A 22,111-nucleotide genomic window follows, 5' to 3' on the forward strand; every position below is an offset into this window, starting at 1 on the left:
TGCCATCAGCCTTTGCAGGAGCAGTGATCCCTGTTGCACACGCTGGTACCCCTGGCATAGACCTCAGCAGCAGACGCCGCTGCAGCGCAACCTTGCTGCCGTGCAGCACCAGTTGGACGTATCGGACTGTGCGCATCCCCTCTTTGAAATCCTTTCTTGCCGTCGCACTGAGACAAGCCTCTTTGTTCTCAATGTGTACAGTCCTCCCAAATCCCCTTCAGCTCCTCTCCTCCTCGTCCTCCGCAGAGCGCTCTCCTGCGCTGGCCGCAACGCCCTGGTCATTCTTGGCGACTTCAATGCTCCACATACCAGCTGGGGCTACCCCCAGAACACTCGCAAAGACCACTCACTTTGGACTTTCATCCACAACGAGTGCCTTTCGGTCCTTAATGACTTCGCTTGCCCCACCAGGATCGGATCCAGTGTTGAACGAGACACGAATCCGGACCTTACCCTCGCCAAAAATGTCGCCACTCCGCCCTGGTCTCATACAGGAGTCTTCCTCGGTAGCGATTACTACGCTATATGCGCAACGTTCCCACTGCCCTCCCTTGCTCGCACATCTACTCGTCTGACCCAGATAGTCGACTGGGACCACTTCCGCTCCACTCGTCTCTCTACTTCCTCCTCAGCTCCTATCACCGATCTCTCTGCCTGTACCGAGGCCCTTTTGGTGGACGTCTGCACTGCCACATCCACATTCCCTACAGCACCACACTCCACTACGGCAGACAGCCATCTGCTGCACCTTTGGGAGGCCTATCACACTGTCCATCACCGGCGGCAGGCTCAGACATACAATCGCCACCTGTGCCTCCATTTGACCCGACTCACGTTGGACATGGAGGAGCACTGCGCCTCTCTCCTTAGACAACAGTGGGGCCTGACGTGCGACCACATGGCAGTCAACCTGGGCCTCCGCCACACGTGGTCGCCTCTCAGGGTACTGCCAGACCCTACACACGCTCAGCTTCCCAGCGCAAAGATATCTCCCATCTCCTTCATTCCTTCCCACTCACCGTTACTGACTACTGGCCGCCCTCCGGGACCACTACCTCTGCACCGACCTCCCTACTCCGCTTCCCACCTACTGCGGCTCCCCAAACCCTAATCTTGAGGCGGACGTCTCCGTGGGCGAGGTTCGTGCGGCGCTACTCCCTCTCCGCACCGCGTTGGCCCCTAAGGCGGACCGCATCGCTAACAAGACACTCCGCAACCTACACACTAAACATTTTTACACCCTTATGGGTGTTAATAGGGGTGCTTTCGTCATTTACACCCACGCTCACACCCTTTAGCACCCTTTTCGGCCAAAGCACCATATCAGAAGGGTGTATACCACACATAAGGTATGACTTTGCTCGTAGAAGGGTGTTAAATCGACGCCTGAAGGGTGTTGAACGTATTGATGCATAAATCTGAGTAACGTGTACACGTCCACGCATTGAGCAATGTGTGTATGTACTGAATTTTTAATGCGAAAGCGTTTCATGGCCTTTCAGGTAGGAAAGGTGGCGTTCTCCGCAACAACAATCCATACGGGACCCTGCTCACGCCAATCTTGTCATTTCCCTTGAAAGCATTCAGAGAGAATTCAGAATCGCGCCGCCCGTTTTATTCTCTCAAATTATTCACTTCATTCTAGCGTCACGTCCATGAAAAGAACACTAGGTGAACCTGACCTTTGGTTACGTCGCAAATACTTTCGTCTCTGTCTTTTTCATAGAATATGCTAATTTAACCCTTCTCGTAAAGAAAATCTTTTCACCTCACCAAGTTCTCGTCTCGCATCGACCATCAACACAAAATTGATGTGCCATTCTTCCTTTTTGCCAAGAACAGCCACTGAATGCAACCGCCTTCCCGCCTCCACAGTCTCAATTTGTGACACCACTAATTCAAGGTCGCAGTTCAAACTATCTTATAGTTTGATTTTATATTCTTGCGTTGCATTGCAATTATTGCATATTTTCACCACTCCTTTCTGTTGTGCCTACTAGGCCTTGAATGTATGTATAATAAATAAATAAAATGTGAAGTCATCACCGTCTTGTATGACGTCAGTAGTGATACAGAAGGTAGTAAATACAACAACTTTAATCATGAGCAAATATGGGTAAATAATGTGAAATAATGTGAATAAGGGTGGAATAAATTGCATTAAGGTTCGTACAAACTATAGCACGGTGGATTACGGGAGATTAAGGTAGAATTGTGAAGAACACGTGACAATGTATGAACTAACGTATCATGGTCACGTGACTATCGCAGGTGTAGATGCGTGAAGGGATTAAGTTTTCGCATTCCTAAGTGACTGTCGATATTTCTTCAAGGATTCTGATGTTACTGGCATGATGGCCACTCCAAAAATGTATCATCCAGAAAAAGAACGCCCTTTCACTTACAATTCCATTATCATTATTTTTCGTGCTCACAGGAATATTAACATGCAATTAAACACTTCTAGAAAAACTGCAGTAGCAGAGCGAAAACACGAGAGCAACTTGCGCAATTCTGCACTAATATTTCGGTGCCCTTAATAGCCCAACAAAAAGCGGTGAAATGGAAGAAGCTGTTTGGATACATTTCTGAACAAACAGGGACGTGCTGTAAGACGAGCCTCTGCTGTACAATGGCATCAACGTACAATTTGCATGGTGAATCCGTAAAGAAGACTTATAGAGGCGAGATCACGTTGGAAGTTATCAAACCCGAATTTCCACGTACCTTGCCTAATTCATTCAGAGGTTTACTAAGCTACTGATCTGCTTTCTAAGTGCATCCTCAAAAACAGTTTGTAAGGCTGAGCCTATATATTAAGGGCTGGTGTCGTCAAAGCTGTAATTTCTTATCCAGAGCATACGCACTTGCAAACGCAGTCTTCAGTATCCTCATGAAAGTTTACGCGTCACTGTCGCACGACCAAGATGTGAGCGTCTTTATCGCTGAAACTACGCTGGGACCTCGCAAAGTTGCTTCGTTCGGACGCAGCAAATAATCTAATCGCACCAGCAGAAGAGCGCCGATCGTCTCGCTCACGGTCCCAATTTGTGTACTGTACCCTCAGTGATGCAGCACAGACTGCGCCCCCATCCCAAAATAATATGCTCGGCACGAAACGTAGTAGCAACTACCCGCCTCACCGCTCTAGTTAGAGACCACAACGAAGCAGCAGCGAACAGGCGGCCATGCGAGCAAGCAAACCTGTCAGAATAAACCACGAATAAACGTTCAATTTGCGCGGCCACCCCATGCCCAATGAGAAGCGACCGGAAGTGACGGCCGACGCTGTACCATCACTTCGGCGCGCGGCAGGACGGGAAGGCGGAAGCTGCGCCATCATGCTCGTTTTCGCGTGCGTTCGCGTCGCGTGCTGTGCGAAATAATTTTAAACGTGGGATTAGTTTTGCGCGCGGGGTAGAAAAAGATGTGGCTCTTGCTTTGTGTATTACTCGTGCCCCACTTCAAAGCGAAGCGTTCGTACGCACTGGAAGATGGATCCACGAAGGCTGAAACGAGAAGTTGCAACGTGCCCGGTCGGTAGTACTGGCATGACGGAAATTTTCAGGCAAGTGCCCGTTTATTTGGTATTTGTTTTGTTCGCTTTAGAAATATCTCACTGTGATCTCGTAGCATAATTCATAATTCGCTAATGTAAGAGCAAGAGCAGCTGCACTCCTACTAGGGCAAGTGAACTACCTCGATCGCGTCCCGTGTGAATATAATGTTTGTCAAATCAGAGGAGGCACTGGCCAAATTACATCAGGCGTGGTGCGCCTGCATAGTTACCCTTTGTTTCTCAGCGCTTGAGCGTTCATTGATGTGATTCACTTGTGCGTTCAGCGCGGCTGCTTGTAATACGGTCGTTCGCACTTCAGTTAAATGTGGTCGACCACTTTTGCGTCGCGTAGAAAAGGGACGATTGGCTTTGCCACCTTTCGAAAGAACCGGTGCGGTATTGGTTCTCCCTGATGCGGTCGCGTGCTGCTGTTGCTGCTTGCCGGACGCCTTCAGCATTTTTTCGGCTCGCTTTGTCTGCGCGTGTGCGCGTGCTCGCGCTCGCCTCGATTTGTGTGTGCGTGCGTGCGTGCGTGTGTGCGCTCAGCTCAGCTCGCTTTGTGTGTGTGTGCGTGCGCTCGGCTCGCTGTGTGAGTGTGTGTGTGTGTGTGTGTGTGCGTGCGTGCGCGCGCGCGCGCGCGTACAGTACATGCCGGTTTGTATGGGCCGGCGTGTTTGCGCGTGTCTAGTGCGTACGTGTTTTGTTAGCGTGTTGCCTGTGGGTCGCTGTGTGTGCGTGCACGTGTTAGCGTGTCTGCCTGCATGCATGTATGTGTGCTTGTTTGTGTGCATCAATGTGCGCGCTTTTGTGTCTGCGCTTTGAGAGTGCGTATACTTGTGTGTGCGCGTGAGTGCGTTTTGTGTGCGTGCGTATGTATTGCATGAGGCCGGTAGTTTTACTCGCAATAAAACTTCCGATTTGGTGCAGCGAGTATTCCCGCCTGAAAGCCGAGTTTGGTTTCAAGCCACTCTGGACAACTGCTGTATGAGGCGCCGTTTCTCGGGAGCACCACTGGGAAGGCGCCAGGTATACGCTTCGTACTTTTTCCTCCCATGCCCCGATGAATCGATATCCTTTATTGTTATTGTGAAAGGAACATTACATCCAGTGCATAAATAAATGATTAAGAAATCTGGTAGTGTGTTTCGCCATTACACTAGTTCCGATCTTAAAGACGTGGATTTCTCATTAGCCCACATTTCTTTTGATGCAGACAACCGCTGAAATTGTTAGCGGCAGGTTATTCGAGACGTTCTACGTATATAGCAATTGTCTTCAGGAGCTTTAATGAATTTTGAAAACTTGAAGTGTTGTGCTTTAGAGGTATCATATACAAGCTTTAGGTCTCCGGGTAGTTTGCATGCCCTTCGAGAGCGGTCGCGTATAGCCCTATTGAAATTCGTAACTACAGTTAGGAGCACTGGGGAAGCTAGAAGGCTTGTCCTGGCTCTCGAGAAAGTGTTTAAGCTGGAGGTGTAGGTTGAAGAGTTTGGGGTTGGTAACTCAAAGGATATTTTATGCCTTAGCAGTAGGAGTGACACAGGATAAAAAAATGTATGTGTGTCAAGCGTAGGAAGCTGCTCATGTGGTAGAGGCATATGTGTGCGTGTGTGTGTGCGCGCCCATGCATGCGTGCGTGTGTGTGAATTCGCTCCTCAAAAGGGAGTATGCGTACTACTATGTGCTACTTCATTGCTGGTTTGTTCGCCAAGAATTGGCAAGAAAACACAATAATCAATTTAACTTGAAATAATAAACTTCAAAGCATACTGGCGTACTGGCGACAGCAGCATATGAGCATACAAGCATGCAGCTGTGTGACAATCTTAATGCATGACTGCAACATCTGGAAGGAGGCTTGCTTCTTCTTCAGTAAGCAGCACAAAGTCCATATTCTTGGCCTTTCTCGTTCAAACCAAAACGAGGCTCATTGCCAATGATCTTGTCTTTTGCTCTAATAGCATTTGTTTATCTTGTACTTAGAGCGTCGTTTCTCGCAGGTCATGCAGATGGTAGCAGCAATTTCACAATGCCCAGCCTAGGCGCCCCCCATCAAGAGCAAGCCACTTGCGTTCGCCTTCAGACAGATGGTTAATGTCTTCTTGAAAGCGGTTGAGAAGACAACATTGTAAGTAGATATAGTTGTGTAGTGTAATATAATAAGTCAAGTTATAATTTAAAACTCAGGCTCCTTGGCCGCCTAAGCTTGATATGATGTGCAGTTGTGTGTGGTTGTAAATATTGCCGATGGTACAGTGCATACTGCAGGTATGACTGCTGATCCAAAGTATACATTTGAATTTTCTTGATGGTCTTTCATAATGAGGATTTTCTTTGTGCAAGAATATTCACAGAATGCCGGGGCATTGAGCATCATATTCTTTATTGTGCATTCACTGCTAATTTCGTATGACCTTCCTGCTACCAATTTATTTGCAGGAAAGGAATATTTGTTTACTCTCTGCAATGAGCTTGTTATTTGCTCATTGCATTACACTCTTCTACCTTTAATTTATTGCCATATAATTATCAAAACCTTAAAATTTCAGCTGTTTTTATTTTGAATACAATATCAAAATCAAAATGCACCAGATTGCAATCTAGACTGCAAGGGATTTGAAGAAATTACAAGAAACCGGGACCTCTCGGGTGCGTTAAAAAAACGTTTCCGCAGGTAATGTGCCTAATTGTACTGAGCTAGCTGCTCACGAAAATTGCAAGCATATTTCATTTCACATAGTTTTGCAGGATATAGCAGGCCTATCATAGTCTCTGAGCACAACCTTACCTCATTTCCATCATGAAAATGTCTCGTGCTTAATTTGGGACAAGTTTTGAAAAATGAATGTATCATAATTTTGAAACTACACAAAGTACTGGTTGAGGCTAGACAGTTTTCAAACAACTTGACCATGTTGAACTTAGCCATTACAGGACGGAAAAAAAACATGCACAGGAGCACTCATTCAATGAAATGTGATGCTTGTGGTTATTTTCCACATGCAAAATGTACTTTTAAGCGAGAGAGGGCAGGTAGCCAATTTACAACCATTGTGACTCATGCGGGTAGTATCAACACAAGATGAGAAATGGTTGTGTCTCTGAGGTTCATTGAATATGTGAAAACTCATATACAGTACACCCCCCCCATGAGGGGTAACCATGCAATATGTTTTGGGCAAGAAAAACGATTGTTCTAGGAGACAAGAAATTTCAGGCTCTAGTTGAGAGGCTACAGAAAGAAGGACCATGTAAATAGTCACAGATTAACCTAAACTGCATCGGAGTGGCATCACAGTTTAGAGCATGAAGTGGGAGCATGAGGAAGGATCATAAGTTTAAATAAGGGAATACTACTTGTCAGTGCATTGCCAAGCTAACCCATTGAAAGAAGGGGGCGTGCTCTAAGAAAAATAGTTGATCACACATGCTAAATTTTCGAGGAAAGTATGCCGAAATGCCCATTCTTACTAAATTAGTAAATAAGAAATACACGATAAATTTTAGGATGCAGAAAGTGTCTAGTAAACTGCATTGTAGAGTTGGATATTGTTGGGCTGGATGCATGTATTTCAGGGCAAATGAGAATGCCAGTGGGGATTCCCTCATTTTCGTTTTGTATGCACTCTCTGTAAAACAGTTCTCTTTGTCTCCTAGTGTAATAATGTTGTGTAAAAACAGTCATTTTTTAATGCCTTGTGCATTTCACTCTTAATGTGCCATATCCCGTAAGCTTCTCACCTGCAGTACTTATAAAGTGTAATGCAGATATATTGCAGATTTCATAATGTCAATTTTGTATTAAGGTCACTTACACACTCTTGGATAAATGTCTGTTGTTGAGAGATGTCATTGGTAGTCTTTAAACTTTATTCACTCTTATTTTCTGTGGTGAAAAGGCTACTGTAAATTTATGTTTTTGCTGCTGTATGTGCCTTGTGTTCACAATGTCATAGTGGTTTAGCATTCACAGTAACATGCAATTCCTTGATTTGCAAAATAGAAACTTCTCCTACCTTTCACTTGTCTTGCCCAGTTGCCTGAGCGGTGCATTCTGCCCAGTCACATTAATTATCAAATTTTCCGCAAGGTACGTGTGTAATTGCACGGACTGAATTCTCATGATTCTCTTCTTATTTTGTTAATGCAGGATGCAAGATTCCAGAAGCCATGCGCTGCATTTATTGGTCAAGATGCTCAGAGAATGGAGTCCCTGCAACTCGTGGTTAACCGTGAACATTTCTTTTTCTTTTGGAAAGCTAAAGGCCATTTGCTGCATCACTTGCATTTTTGCAGCTCAGATGTGTACTATATTTTTCTAATTTTGAATCAATATTGGCTGTTCAGTATAAAAAATGACGTACAGCGTGAAGGACAAGGACTGCGAGAGACACACTCCACTGACTTTCAACAATATTTTATTGCGTTGCCACATCGTGTGTGTATACACAGAGGGGTCATGCGCAGAAAATGAAAGCCAGTCACAAGGGGTGTTCTAACAGCAAGTGATTGTAAAAAGAACATGGTCACTTGAAAAAAAAAACATCACAATTTCTATCTGTTTAGAAACAAAATTTCACTAGGGGTCAGCGTGATAGAGGGGGCACTAACACACACACTACCCAGTTTTCTGGTGAAATCAGCTTGAATAATTTACCGGGTGAGCTGTTTCTCGCTAAAACTTCCATATCTTAAAGAGGGGCATGCAGCCGCAGTCCTGGCAATGAATGACCAAGTCGCCTTGAACAGTGTTATTGACGTTGTTATAGTGATCTCTTAACGATCATTTAGGCGCCTGCCTATCTGTCCAATATATTTACTGCCTCAAAATGGGAATTTGGGAAACCACATTCGTTGCACACATCGCAAAACGTTTTCTGTGCCCGGCAGAGCAACAACTCTGACGTGATTCAGGCGCGTTTACACACTTACAGAGCCTTGCCAGCTTTTCCGGGGCTGAGAAAAGGACTGTGATTTCTGCAGGTTACCTAATCTTTTTTAGCCTATGGGAGACATCATGAACATACGGTAGCACTGCAAACCTGTGTCTTTCAACCGGCTGGTTCCTTGACCGAGCGCGCTCATCATGTTTTGTGCACTTCAGAAGCTGTTCCGCTATGGCTGAAATTAAGGCCAAAGAGTAGCTAACCCAAGAAAGGCAATCAGCCTGTGCAGCAACGCTATGTTGCATCTCGTGTGAGCAAGATTTATTGAGGCTGTTAAGGAGGCAAAGCTTTACAATATCTCATTTGACTTTGTTGGACAGACAGGCAGGCGCCTAAACAATCATTTAGGAGAGCACGATAACAACGTCCATAACACTGTTCAAGGCCACTTCGGCATCCATTGCTGGGACTGCGGCTGCGTGCCCCTCTTTGAAGGTACGGAAGCTTTAGCGAGACACAGGTCATCCAGGAAACTATAGAAGCAGATTTCACTAGAAAACTGGTTAGTGTGTGCGTTAGTGACCCCTCTATCGTGCTGACCCCTAGTGAAGTCTTGTATCTCAACAGATAGCAATTCTAATGTTTATTTTTTTCAAAGGACGATGTTCTCAGTACAGTCACTTGCTGTTAGACACCCCTTGTGACTCATATTCTGTGCATGCCTGCTTTTGTACAAATACACATGATGTGGCAACATAATTAAATATTGTTGGAAGTCAGTGCAGTCTGTCATCTCTCGCAGTTCTTGTCATTCAAGCTGTACGTAATTTTATCTCATTAATTGCAAACTTTCCCAAGAAACTACCCTTGTTCAGTATAATTATAATGTTTGATACGACCATTTGCTGAAAAATATTAACAGTGTGATATTTAACTTGAACTTTTGCATGACTGCCTATGCCTGTGTTCTTTTAGTAACCAGAGTATGGCTAATTTATTAAACCATATTTGCTAATTTGCATGCTCACATGCTATAGCATGCCTTAATCTTGAATTACTGAATGTAAGTGCAAATAATTTAGAAATTTACTATGTATTTTAAAACACTGTCCACATTTTGTGCTCGGCAAAATCGTTTAATCAACAGTGCTTTGTTTTTATCAGGCCTCCTACTGCACTTTGCACCCAGACACTAGTAGATGTGGAATATGCACTCTTTTGATTTATAGTAAGAAAAGAACCTATTTTCAAACTACTTATTGTATATGTACCAGTGCCTTAGAGTTGCAAAACAAAAATTTATAGAAACTGGTATTGTAGTTAGAAAAACCGCTACACAGCACCTTTAGCCCAGAGAACTCTCGTTTCACAAAAGAGGACAAACTATGTAGGCACTAAAAAATTATACGTATTTTTTGTGCTCAAGTAATCTTGTTGGAAATAGAAAATTAGCAATAAGGCTTCTGGCATAAACCTCACTTAAAGCATGTCTATGCTTGGAAAGTATTGTTTCAGTCTGAAAAATGTTGGCCAGTTATGCTTTACATCGACTTTCCAAACTTTTCATAATGCTTTGCGATTACATTAGTGTACAAAATAACACGTGTCTTTCTTGTGCGTTTGCTCTGCATTTCAACTGCTTCCCTAATTTACCTTTGCAATATGCCTTTTTTTAAGGCATCAAAACTTGAATTTTCGTTCACTGGAGCCTAATGCTAAAAATTTATTCCTTTATGTGGCCCAAAACACTGCGAATCAACCCAGGCTCTTTCAGTGCCGCTATACATAGTTTCTTCTCTAATAACAGATTTGATCAATACATATATTTTAGGTACCTTTGTGGGGAATGTACATGTTCTTGTACTTACCGATGTGTTTGGTGATTGTGCATGTTTATATTTCATGTGATTTATGTATATGTTGTACTCTGTATTGCAGCATGCAATAAATATATTTGCGTTTTCTTGAAAATGCAGCATATATCTTACCAGTCTGTGTTGCATGTTATTTGGATATGGAAATCGTGATAACCCTGGTGTTGATATACATGCTCAAAAGTGTCAAGTTTGCTAGGTTGTATTTGTGCAGCGAAGACAGGTTTTCCAATATACACCATGAATTACTAATATTTAATGTGATCCACACGTATAGGTGTGTATGCCCATTGAAGCTTCAAGGCCGGCTGTTCGACAGTGCGTTTGGTAGCCGAACTTGAACCTTCTGGCACACACAATAGTTGCGCGTGGATCGCTGTACATAGTAGTAATTGAAGGCGTGTACTGCCGAATCTGCCTTCCATACACGCTAGAAATAAAAGGGTGTACACCCTTCCAACACCCACACAGATGGGTGTTAATTTGGACGAGCACCCTTACATCCTAAATTTATTTTGCTGGACACCCTTCCTTTAGGGTGCTATAGTGGCACCCCTACTGTAGGGTGTAGACAACAGCACCCTTAGGGTGTTCGTCTGGCGACAAACTGATTTACACCCTTAAGGGTGTTAAAATGTTTAGTGTGTAGATACCCCCCTCGAAGCCCTTACTGACCTCCTCAATACACTGAATTAAGACGGCAAGCTGGGCGAGTTGGTGATTGAACATGTTCCTGTGGGTGTGCGTCCTTCGTCCGGGTTGCGCTGCCCACCCAGAGGAACATCCTCAATACACATTGGCAGGCTGGCACTCTTCCATCCTCCTGGACCCATGCACGTGTCTCATTCATCCCCAAACCCGGCAAACCTATTGCCTTCGAACAACTCCACCACATCTTCCTCACCTCCTGTCTCGGCAAGCTGTTCGAGCATGTTATCCTCGCCCCCCTCCAGATTTCTCTGGATGATCATGACTTATATCCGGATTCCATGTTCGGTTTTCGTCCCCAGCTGTCCACCCAGCATGTCATGCTCCAACTTTCCGAGGATGTCCTACACCTCTCCCACCACAAACGCACTCGAGCTATACCGGCGCTGGACCTTACCAAAGCATTCGACAATGTACATCACACCGCCATCCTGGACGCTCTCGCCTCCCTCCATGTCGGACCCCGTGTGCATGCTTACCTCACCGCGTTCCTCGTTCCACGGCGCAGCCAAAATTTCACACGGCCCACTTTCGTCCCCTTCCTTCAGCTTTGGAAGGGTATACCCCAAGGCTCTGTCTTGTCCCCTCTTCTGTTCAACACCATCCTCTTCCCGCTGGCACGTGCTCTACGCGCTATCCCAGCTCTGTCTCATGCTTTCTACACCGATGACATCACCCTCTGGGTGACCACCGGCAATCATGGCGCCATGGAGACCACTCTACAGGCAGGTGTGGACGAGGTAGTGACTCACGCCTGGGCCATCTGGTTAAGCTGCTCCCCAAACAAATCGGAGCTTTTGCTCCTTCGGCCTGGGCGGATGACCCCCCTGTCGCCTTCCCCACTCACCGTCTACCTTGACGGCATGCCTATTCCTCTCGTCTCTACCCTCCGCATCCTCAGACTCTTTATTCAGTCCGATGGCAAGCACACCACCCTCATCACTCGACTCACAAACACTGTGCCCCACACTGTCCGCTTCATACGCCGCATTGCAAACCATCACCAGAGCATGCGCGAACACGACCTCCGCCGCCTTGTCCAGGCCTTTGTTTTCAGCCGCTTCATTTATTCTCTTCCGTATATTCTCGTATTGAGGAAGACAAAGTCAACAGCTTCATTCGCCAGGCGCATAAGTCAGCCCTGTCCATTCCAACATCTACGTCGACGGCTCGGTTACTGTCGATGGGCGTCCTCAACTCCCTTACGGAGCTGACGGAGGCCCATCGCACGGCGCAGCTGCTCCGTCTCTCCCGCCACGCGCTCGCGACGCGCGCTTCTCTCCCCTCTTAACCACTCCCCTCTTATTCCTCTTCCCACATCACTGCCCATCCCTTGCCATGTCTCCACCCTCCTCACCGTTATTTCCCTCCCTAAAAATATGCATCCAGAACACCACCCCTCCCGTAGAGCAGCGCGAACCTCCGCGCTCTGGCATCAGTACGAACGGGAGGTCGCCGTGGCTTACGTAGATGCTGCCCCGTACTGCGGCTACCCAGCACATGACCTTGCCGTCACTGACAATTCTCTCCGACCCACTCTCACTGCCTCAGTCTGCACTTCTACCTCTGTCGAGGCCGAGGAGGCAGCTAATGCCCTTGCCATCACGCAAACCTACGCGAAGTACACCTTCAGCGACTCCAAACCTGCGGTCTACAACTACACGGTTGGACGGGTGGCACACACTGCCGTCGGAATCTTGTGTTCCGATACCGTTCCCTCTTGCCCCATCCAAATCACCTGGGTGCCCGCTCACGCAGCCCATCCTGGTCGAGATTCGAATGACCGAGCAAGGCCGCCCCCGCCGGGAATGGATACACGTGACGCACTCCTCACGTACCGCGATATCACGTTACACTATTGCCCCTCTCGTTTCACCTTCCCCCCTCTGCACCACCCCCTTTCCCAGCACCACCAACACTTATGGGGCCACCTTCAGGCCCATACCTATCTTACTCCCGCACGTCTTGCCCTCTTCCACCCCGAGACGCACTCGCCGGCTTTCCGCTTATGTGGTGGCTCCCGCACCAATTACGCTCACGTCCTATTCTCCTGCCCGGCACACTTGCCACCTACCTCTTGGCGCCTAACCAATCCACAGCAGTGGGAGTCTGCTTTGTACAGCACCGAGCCGGATATCCAACTCCGGCTGGTAAGCTGGGCGGAGGACGTCGCGACTGGGCATGGCCTGGACGCCACAACCGGCAGCCTGAAGGCCGCCCACAACGCTGCTTTTTGATTAGTTTTTACTTTTGGCCTTCTCATCAATAAAAGTTTTTCACCCCCACCACCGAGGACCACCGTAACCCTCCCCACCTCATGCAGTCTGCCACTCTCGGAAGTACAGATGAGATCGCCCACGCGGCTGTAGATGCCCTGGACGCCTGCATCTCAGCGCATGCGCAGATCGCCTCCCTCAGCTCCTCCTCTGCTTTGCGCGTGGTGGTTTCGCTGCACCCTCCTCCAGCCCTTTCCTCATCCTCTGTTTGCTATGGCCTTTCTTTATTCCAACGCGGCACGCCGCGTTCGCTTTCATTCTTCGCGGCACTCGATCGCTAGGCTACGCCGACGCCGCCGACGCTCTTCGCAGGAACGGGCCATTGAGAGCTGCGCTCTAATACCTTTCTCTAACTAGCCCAACCCCAACCTCTCTCTTGGAGTTCACTTCGTAGGCTAAAACTACTAATATGAATCGGAGACTGATGAACACTTACGAACAAAAAAAAATCCGCCTCCTTTCCACCCTGGGAAAGTGGATGTAACGCGAAGCTGTTGCCGACGTTAGGCAACTTCAGATGAGCACCAGCAAAAGCGACGCATTTCAGGCCCGCACGCACGTGTGCGGAAGTTCAGCATACATCCTCATTCCTCTAGGCCCTACGCCAAGCGTAAGTGTGCTATTGAACCAACTAAATTTTTTAAAGTTAGTTATGTCAAATTATACCTAAAGTACGACCTACACATGCTGCAGGCACGACAGCGTCGCATTTTAATTCGGATATGAGAGAAAAGGTTTCTCTTCTATGCAGAATATCAAAGACAAAGCCCTTTTACAGCTGCTGTTTGAAGCCTGGGCCGCTATTTTCTAGCGATGCCTTATGCCTTATTCTACGCTATTCTTATCATCCACCATACACGGCCACCTGATCTCGTTGATAATGTGGGCAGACCGTGGCTCTGACCACTGGCCAAGCGCGAAAAGCCTGAAAATGCATAGAATCGGAAGAGGCATCGCTACAAAATGCCGGACCTGCCTGAGTGGCAGCGGCCACTAGGTGGAGGTACTGTTCTTGGACAGAGTTTGCCATAATATCGATTATGGTCGCCACATACGCAACGGGCAGAGCGCTTACGACTAAGGACAGATATGATCTCCACTGTTTGTCACGTACTACGTCACACGCGTATGCACATATGCGGAAGTGCAGCATACAGGCTCTTTCGCCTAGGCCTTCCGCCGAGCGCAAGTGCATTATTTAAAGAAGTTAATGGCTCAGCGCACATTGCGCCACAAAATTCGCGAAGTGTGACTTACAAGCTGCAGACGTGATCGCTTCGCACTGTAATTCAAATATACGAACATATCGGCATCGTCACGTGACGATATCGCCTAATGGAGTAATGTGATGACGCAATTACGCCAAGCCTGACGACACGCGCTGACGTCTCCGTCAAGTGATGATCTCCTCTGATGACCCCGGGACGAGAGCAGACAGCAGGTCTACAGGGATTCTCAATCGGCGGTCAGGGTCTTCGCCACGGGTTCGGTCTCGAGGGAGGTAGCCACCCTGCTCTGCGGCAGGGGCGTCGCCCTATACGTCATCACTTGGTTCCCGGCCTACTTGTGGCTTTGGTCTCCCTCGTCGTTCCCAACACCAACGAGCTGGCGCACGCCCATGCGCTCGAACTCACACACCGCGTCGGAGAAACGCCGCCCGTGGGCTTGGACGCGGACGGATTGTGGAGCGCTCCGTCCGCTTCATACTCTCTTCATACGTTCAATGAGATTACAAAGCACTATCAGCTCAACAGAGGGTATATTATCCCCCCCCCCCCCGCCAAGCTCTCCAGGCCTCAGTCTTCCACACTTCACATGCTGCAGACCGGGTCCTAAAGCAGCCTAGCCAGGGAAGCAAGTACTCGTTCGAGTTCGATTGTCCGGATTGCGGAGATGCCTTCTGCACTTGAGAACACATGCTTTGACGGTGTCCCTCGTTACGAAACCCCAATCATCTCACCACAGAAGAGCAGTGGGAGGAGGCGCTCAAGCGCTCCAACCTCGCTGCTCAGCTACGGGCCGTCCAGAGGGCCCTCGGCGAGGCCGTCAGGCACGGCCTGGCCGTCCCGACGTGGGCGCGGCCCACAGCGGATCCTCTCTTGTAAGGTGGTTTCGAAGTCCCTCCTCAGGACCTAAATAAAGTTCATTGCCTGCCTGCCTGCCTGCCTGCCCTAATGATGCAAAGTGTTGCCTCTTAGAGGAGCACCACACTGTGCGCTTCCCGCTTCTTTTCACTGTCCATGGAATCGTCACACATTGTCCTGTGAGCACCGCGCTCGCGCACACGAAATATCCCAGTCAACCAGATGCTAGCAGCTTCGCTTTGAAATTTTGTGAAATCGATGGCTGTTATGTAGGCGCTGTCCGCAGTGGATCATTGCTGCTGGTATCATCTGACTATGACACCAATCGCATTCGCGAATATAGGCCGTTCTGTAACCGGCCAATAGGAAAAGTCACGGAAATGGTCTCTTACGTAAGAATTTTTTAAAGTACGGGCTATGTGGGAAAACTTCGGTAGTTTCCGTTCGTAAAAAACTGTTTGCCAATGGCTGGCTCCTTTAGCTAACCGCACGGTCACTGTCAGGATTGACCGACGCCTTTTCTACGAACTGTTCTAGCAGGCCAACCACGTATTGATAAGTGTGCTTCATTATGTTTTGATAAAGATGTTAGCTTGCAGTACTTGAGGCAGATGTCACAAAGCCTCTCGGTCCAAATTCAGAATTTGTTTTCTTCGTGAGTGCTCTTTGCTAGTCACCGGCTGCCTTCAATAATGATATGCCCGGTGTCAAGATTAGGTGAAACATTCGCTTATGAACAATTCTGCCTAGCATAAGAGCGTTTTGTGACTATGGGCCCTGATGTGCATAAATGATCACACTTACCTGCAGTATCTTCAACAACTCAGTCATTATGGAGGCGTTGAACAGGTGGGTGTTTGTGTTGATGTAACCAAAGTGAGTGACTCTGTTGTTATATAACCTTTGAAAGTGGTACTTTGAAGAGACATCATCTACTACTTGCTTCATCTTGACCCAAGAGCTGAAAATGAGCCAAACACATGCTGTCTGTTAGAGGCCTCAAAATGCCTAAAGATGTCTAATGAGGCACGATACCCCCCCCCCCCCCCCCTAGAAAAATGAAAAAAAACAGGCGACTAACAAAACGAAATTCATGGCAGACGAAGTCTGGTATAGGAAGGACGCGACTGAGGTTTGGAGTCGAGTATATATATCGTGCATGTCTTTCAGGAGCTTTTATTTAGGCTCCCACTTAGGAGAGGGTGCAAGTTTATTATGCTCATCTAGCAAGACACCGTTACAATGCACGGACAGTGGAGGAACCAAAGACTGCCAGAACTGTAATCTAACTTTCTAACATTTTAATGGGCGAACATGTGCGGGGAAAGAAAATCACTGATCAGATCAAAATGCTGGCATTGAATAAGGTTCTTGGTTGGTAAAATATTACGTATACTTCCTTGAATTCGCGTCCGCTATTTCCACATGTATCGCTGGACACCAGATAATGAACCCTCGTTTGCGTATATTCAGAAATACACAGCAACGTTCCCATCGAGCGCACAACTTGGACAAGTGTCACAAGACTAGCACATCAGACAGTTTCAGTAGAGCGTATTGCGGCTAACGCAAAGAGTTAGCGAGTTAGCGTTTGCGTTGCGAGCTTCACACTGCGCATGCGCTCTGCGTGGGTGGTGCTGGAGCTCTTACAAACTTACGCTGTTTGCGAGATTTTGCATTCAACGCTAACGCACGCAAGAGGAGCCTTACGTAGGGCAACATGACGTTCCTTTGAGCTGCTCGCTTCCGATGTACCGAGCCATCGGCCTGCCCTTTTCGGCCTAATAAGTCCTCCCTAATGCTTCTTCATGCTTTAGATTTGTGTGATGATGCTGATAAATGGGCGTTGTTTTCGAGATACGTTCTCAGTTAGCGGCGCAGTAGGCTAAACGAGAGTATTTGCTGAAGTTTGTTCACGTTGGCTGAAACCGCAGCGAGACGGCAACAAAGCCAGTATTTCACTCATTTCGAATTCGGCAAATCGCACCGATGCGCACCAGGGCGCCCCGATGCGCCGTTTCATCTAGTCGTGTTCGCACCGAGGTGCCCCGGTGCGAATTCGTGCGAACGTCCGAATTCACCATTAGCGAGACACTTGTGGGTTCCGCATTGGATAAACTCGACATTTCGTATGAATTTGGCTTGACAGTACTCTGTATTTTTACATCAAGATGGCGCCGTCTATGTTTGTGTTAGCATTTTGCTCCGCTCCGCTTTTCGAAAAGACTAACTTGTGTCGCGCAGTGGAGCCTTTCTTAGCCTTAACGTTGCGTCGCACGTTAACGCTAACGCAAGCATTATGCATTCGACTAAGACTCCCTACTGGCACATCATTCAAGAAATGTCTGACAAAATGGGCGCGTGTTATGCCCAGCAATGCCTTGATAACGCTGATAATCCGGTGAAGGAGGTCATTGGCCGGGAGGGAAACAGGGAAGGTATGTGGACGGGCCGCCCAGCCTATCAGATCCGTAACGGAGCACTTACTCGCTATCGAAAGCGACACCGAATTCGGTGCTCTTGTAGTTCGCCGCGTTCACAAGGAATCGCCTCACGTTAGGTGGAAAAGGGTAGCCCAGGTCGGAGGGCTCGTCGACAGGCAGCCAATCCAGAAAGATGTAGCTGCAAAGACCATCCTCGGGAATCACCACGCTGTGCGTTGTCTCAGAGCCCAGTGTGCATGTCAGCGTGAACGGCGGTGTCTGCGCACTCGGTCGCTCGGTGGCCTCTATATACAGTGCGCAGGAAGAGACCGAAATAGTTGCTTCAGAACGAGGCTTAGGAGGCTGCCATGGATGACAATGTCATACGCAGCCCATCAAATGCGGTTAAAAGTGTCAACCAGAACGTCGCGCTTTCCGCTGCTGTAAAAGTCTTTGGGTCGAGCGTCGACTTGGTTTACCCGGCGCACGACCACGGATAAAGAGCATTGCAGATATTTGACGCAGCTGGCTACACGCTAAGCAACTACTGTAGTTTTCTAAAATATTCCCAAGCCAACCGCCATGAACAGGTAATACTCTTTGCCGATAGAGTAGCTCAGTCGCGTTACATTGCTCAGCACCATGTCGCGGCAGTAAAACGTGGCGGCGGCGGCGGCGGCGGCGGCGGCGGCCGGCGGTTTGCCATTGTGGCGAAGGGCAGACACACTCGCGTACCGGGCAGTGGAGGGGCGTCAAGGAGCCCAAGATGGCCAATCTTCTTCTAGCTTCTTCAAATAGGATGCGGAGCATTTTATTATAGTGGAGCACCATTTTGTTACCCTCTTTACACTACTTTTCCTACAACCTACCAGCAGTCAATTTAAATCCTTCCAACGCTCTTTAGGCTTCCTTAAGTCTCCCTGGCAATATGCTAGCAAGAATTTGCGACCAACTGTTTTTTTATAATATGTTAAGAGGATTCATGTCCACTTCCTACCAACGGCCTAGAAACAATTTCCTTTAGATCTCCTATTAACATTCTTAAGTCGAAACTTGTTCGCACATTTTCTTTAAACATCCTAGTGTCAACTTAATAGCATTTTGTTTAGACGACCTAGTACTATTCTTTCAACAATTGGCCACTGACTTCGATTTGAAGCGTGGTTGTAGACTATTAACATTTTACCAGCATTTATACAAACACCCTTGTTTATGCCCCCATCATGACCTAATCTCCTGCAAACATTTTCCCTGTAGGCATTCTTGAATCATTGCCAACAATCGCGCATAGTGTTTCAATAAAACATGTATAGCACTGCTTATAAATGTATGTTAACCTTTAGATTTGCAGCTTTGTATCACTGAGTGTATCAGTATGCCGCACTAAAATGCTCCATAAAATTCTCAGAGTCGTATTATTAATATCACTTTTCTTGCGCCCCGTTAACGTTGGGTCGCCTTATATGAATATGCAAATGGGACCTAAATAGAGTATTGTTAAAATATATAAGCTCTTGAGACTGTGTACTGCACTCTGCCTCTTGACGCTCTATGACGAAGCTTGTACTGAATTTTTTATTTGTCACCGCGTGCAGCCTCCAAGACTGTCAAGTGAATCTCCCTCCTAGTTTCTTTCATTCCTAAGCGATCCTGAGTGACTTTATGCCACTGAATGGACGCCCGGAGTAGCTGTATATCCAAGGAAGTCGATGATTGTGACCAAGCAAGCGTACCTTTTCTTGTAGCGGCCTTAAGCTTCCATTGGCCGCTGTGCTTCTGGCTGTCTTCGCCGCCGGTAACGTCTTGATCGGACGCCGACAACGAGTCTGTGAGCGTACAACAGCGGAGGTTAGGCATGGAATCTGACAACAATCGGCAACTATGTAAAAAGGAAGAAAGAGATACGTACTGCTCTGCGACACTTCGGGGGGCGTTACTGTTCTTTTTAAAGTGATATGGCAGATATTCGAACAGAGCGATGTTATGCCAAAAGATAGCCTGCAATAATACTGGACACAATTACAGATGTCTTGTTGGAATGACATGATATGCAACCAGATGTAGAGAGAAATGTGGCCAGTCTTCGTTAAGCTATGGGGTTAAAAGACAACACTGAGAGGATGAAGCCTGGCGTGGTGGACATATTACAAAGGCGTTTTGATGAATGGAGGTACATAAATAGGCAATAACTTGAATGGTGAATAAAATTTCGAACATGAACTAAGAATGGTGTAATCACGTGCTCATTATTGACAGCAATGAAGCGGAATGAAATTATGACAGTCACTGAATGAGCGGAAATAGCATGCTGGAATTCTTCGTCTAAGAGGGAAATCGAATAGTAATAATAATAACAATATTATTAATTTGTTTTTGTTTGTTTTTGATTTGAATGGAACCTCAAGGGTCCCCAGATGGAACGTTACATGAGGGGTGGGTGCATGAATGGTGGATAACAATGATTATTGAGTTATATTATGAAGAGTACATCGCTTCTTCGATGGCGGTCCTGTAATCAACAGAATCAGGGATAAACGCACGGCTGCAAGGAAAGTCATTTCATTCGCGAGCTTTGTGCAGAAAAAATGACTTCTGGAACGTAGTAGTGCGAGCACGATGCGGGATGACGCTGCTAGGATTGCCTGTGCGTGGTGTTCGACGCACTGGTTGGATGAGCTGGCTGTCTTGGGGTCAAAAATGGAACTTGTGATAAAGGAAGAGGCATGAAATACGGCGACGGAAAGTGAGAAAATGCAGTTGCAACTGAATCTTTAGAGGATATATACTAGAGTATCGTGAGTACATTGAAACAATGAACCGTGTAGCATGATTTTCAACTGATTGGAGAGCTGAAATAAGGTTACAGTGATGTGGACTAAAGAATAGCAATATTAATAATAATAAACAAAGTTGTTTATTAAAGTGCCCAGGAACAACCTCGAGGGTCTTGGTGCTGGCGCACTCGGCAAAACCAATGCTCAGCAAAATCTCGCAAGTCCATACACATGCACGCGCGCACATACAAAACATCAATAATTTCGTGAGTAAAAATTATAACAGAGTTTAAAATGCCTACACGAGAAGAATACAAAGCAAAAGTGGAGAAACAAGAAAGGATAACATAATGGTGGAAGACACAGCAGATATGGAGAGTTGTTGCCCAGTTAATGAGATTCCTCTGCAACTACTTTCAGAAAAGTATTAAAATTAGGTATGAGGATATCCAGGCAATGTGAATGGGCGTTATATGTTGCTTGCACAGTAGATTGAGGGTCACAAAAATCGGAAGGCTTAGTGGGGCCATGTTATTTCGTGCTTTTCTCAGGATTGTAAAAGTGCACATTAGAAAGCAAGTGCGAGCAGCAGATTTCCCCATGTAATAATTTGTGGAGAAGAAGAACGTCCAATTTGTTCCGTCTATAGGTGAGGGTAGGTAACGTGAGAGCGCGCGTTAGCTCTATAGAGATGGATGAGATTTGACACAATCGATGTTTAATTACAGATGTGAAATATTAGGCACACTTTCGAGAAGTTATCAATTTTACCTAGAAGTGCCACCCCAAACGACGGAGGCGTACTCAAGAACTGCAAGACACACGCTCTTATATAAAGTTATAGATTGCCCAGATTGTTTAAAATCTCTAGTCACCTGACATACCATACCGAACGTTCGAAGTGCATTCTGGCTCGTCTGTTGAGTGTGGAGTGAGAAACCAGGAGAGCCATCGAAGTACGCTGGAAATTTCTTCGTTCCCTAATCTCTTGGGAGGAGAATGTTTTTAAGGCTATCTGGAAATAGGTCCTGTTAGTCTTTCCCGTGGAGCTTACAATTTCTGTTTTTGATGCGCGTATGACCAGCTTGTTTCCAGCGTGGTATGACGCAAAATTGGCAATGTCCTTCGAAGAGCGGCGCAATAATTATTATTTTTAACACTTTGAAATGTTTCGCGTCATCAGCATATAACAAAATTGAAGAGATTCGAATGACCGCAGGAACGTCGTCAATCAACAGCGAGGAAAGAAGAAGGCCCAGGACAGACCCTTGAGGAACTACACTTGTGACTGCATAAAGTTCTGACGACTGACCATTTACGCTAACGTACTAGTACCGGCCTAGTAGGTAGCTTCTTATCAGCGTTGTGACATAGTGGTGCAGATCAAGTCGTGCCAACTATTGAAGAAATATTTTGTGGCATACAACATGAAACGCCTTACTTAGGTAAAAATAAATGACATCTAGCTGTCCTTTATTATACGCTGCTTGAGAGGCACGCATCTTGAAGCTAACGACGTCGGCAGTT

The 22,111-nt window shown here is 46.8% G+C and overlaps 1 protein-coding gene across 3 annotated transcripts in view; it reads right to left on the reverse strand.

Moving 5' to 3' along the window:
* Positions 1–22,111, reverse strand: part of LOC135899464 (uncharacterized) — a 146,686-nt gene that overhangs the window by 65,843 nt on the left and 58,732 nt on the right. For all 3 annotated transcript variants that reach the window (XM_065428732.2, XM_065428733.2, XM_065428734.2), the window contains 3 exons: positions 19,544–19,636; positions 17,875–18,115; positions 16,192–16,348 (listed from right to left, as the gene is read on the reverse strand). In XM_065428732.2, the coding sequence (XP_065284804.1) occupies positions 16,192–16,348; positions 17,875–18,115; positions 19,544–19,636 (491 nt within the window). The remainder of the gene's footprint in view (positions 1–16,191; positions 16,349–17,874; positions 18,116–19,543; positions 19,637–22,111) is intronic.

The sequence above is a fragment of the Dermacentor albipictus genome, chromosome 6 (genome assembly GCF_038994185.2).
Source record: "Dermacentor albipictus isolate Rhodes 1998 colony chromosome 6, USDA_Dalb.pri_finalv2, whole genome shotgun sequence".
NCBI lineage: Eukaryota > Metazoa > Arthropoda > Arachnida > Ixodida > Ixodidae > Dermacentor > Dermacentor albipictus.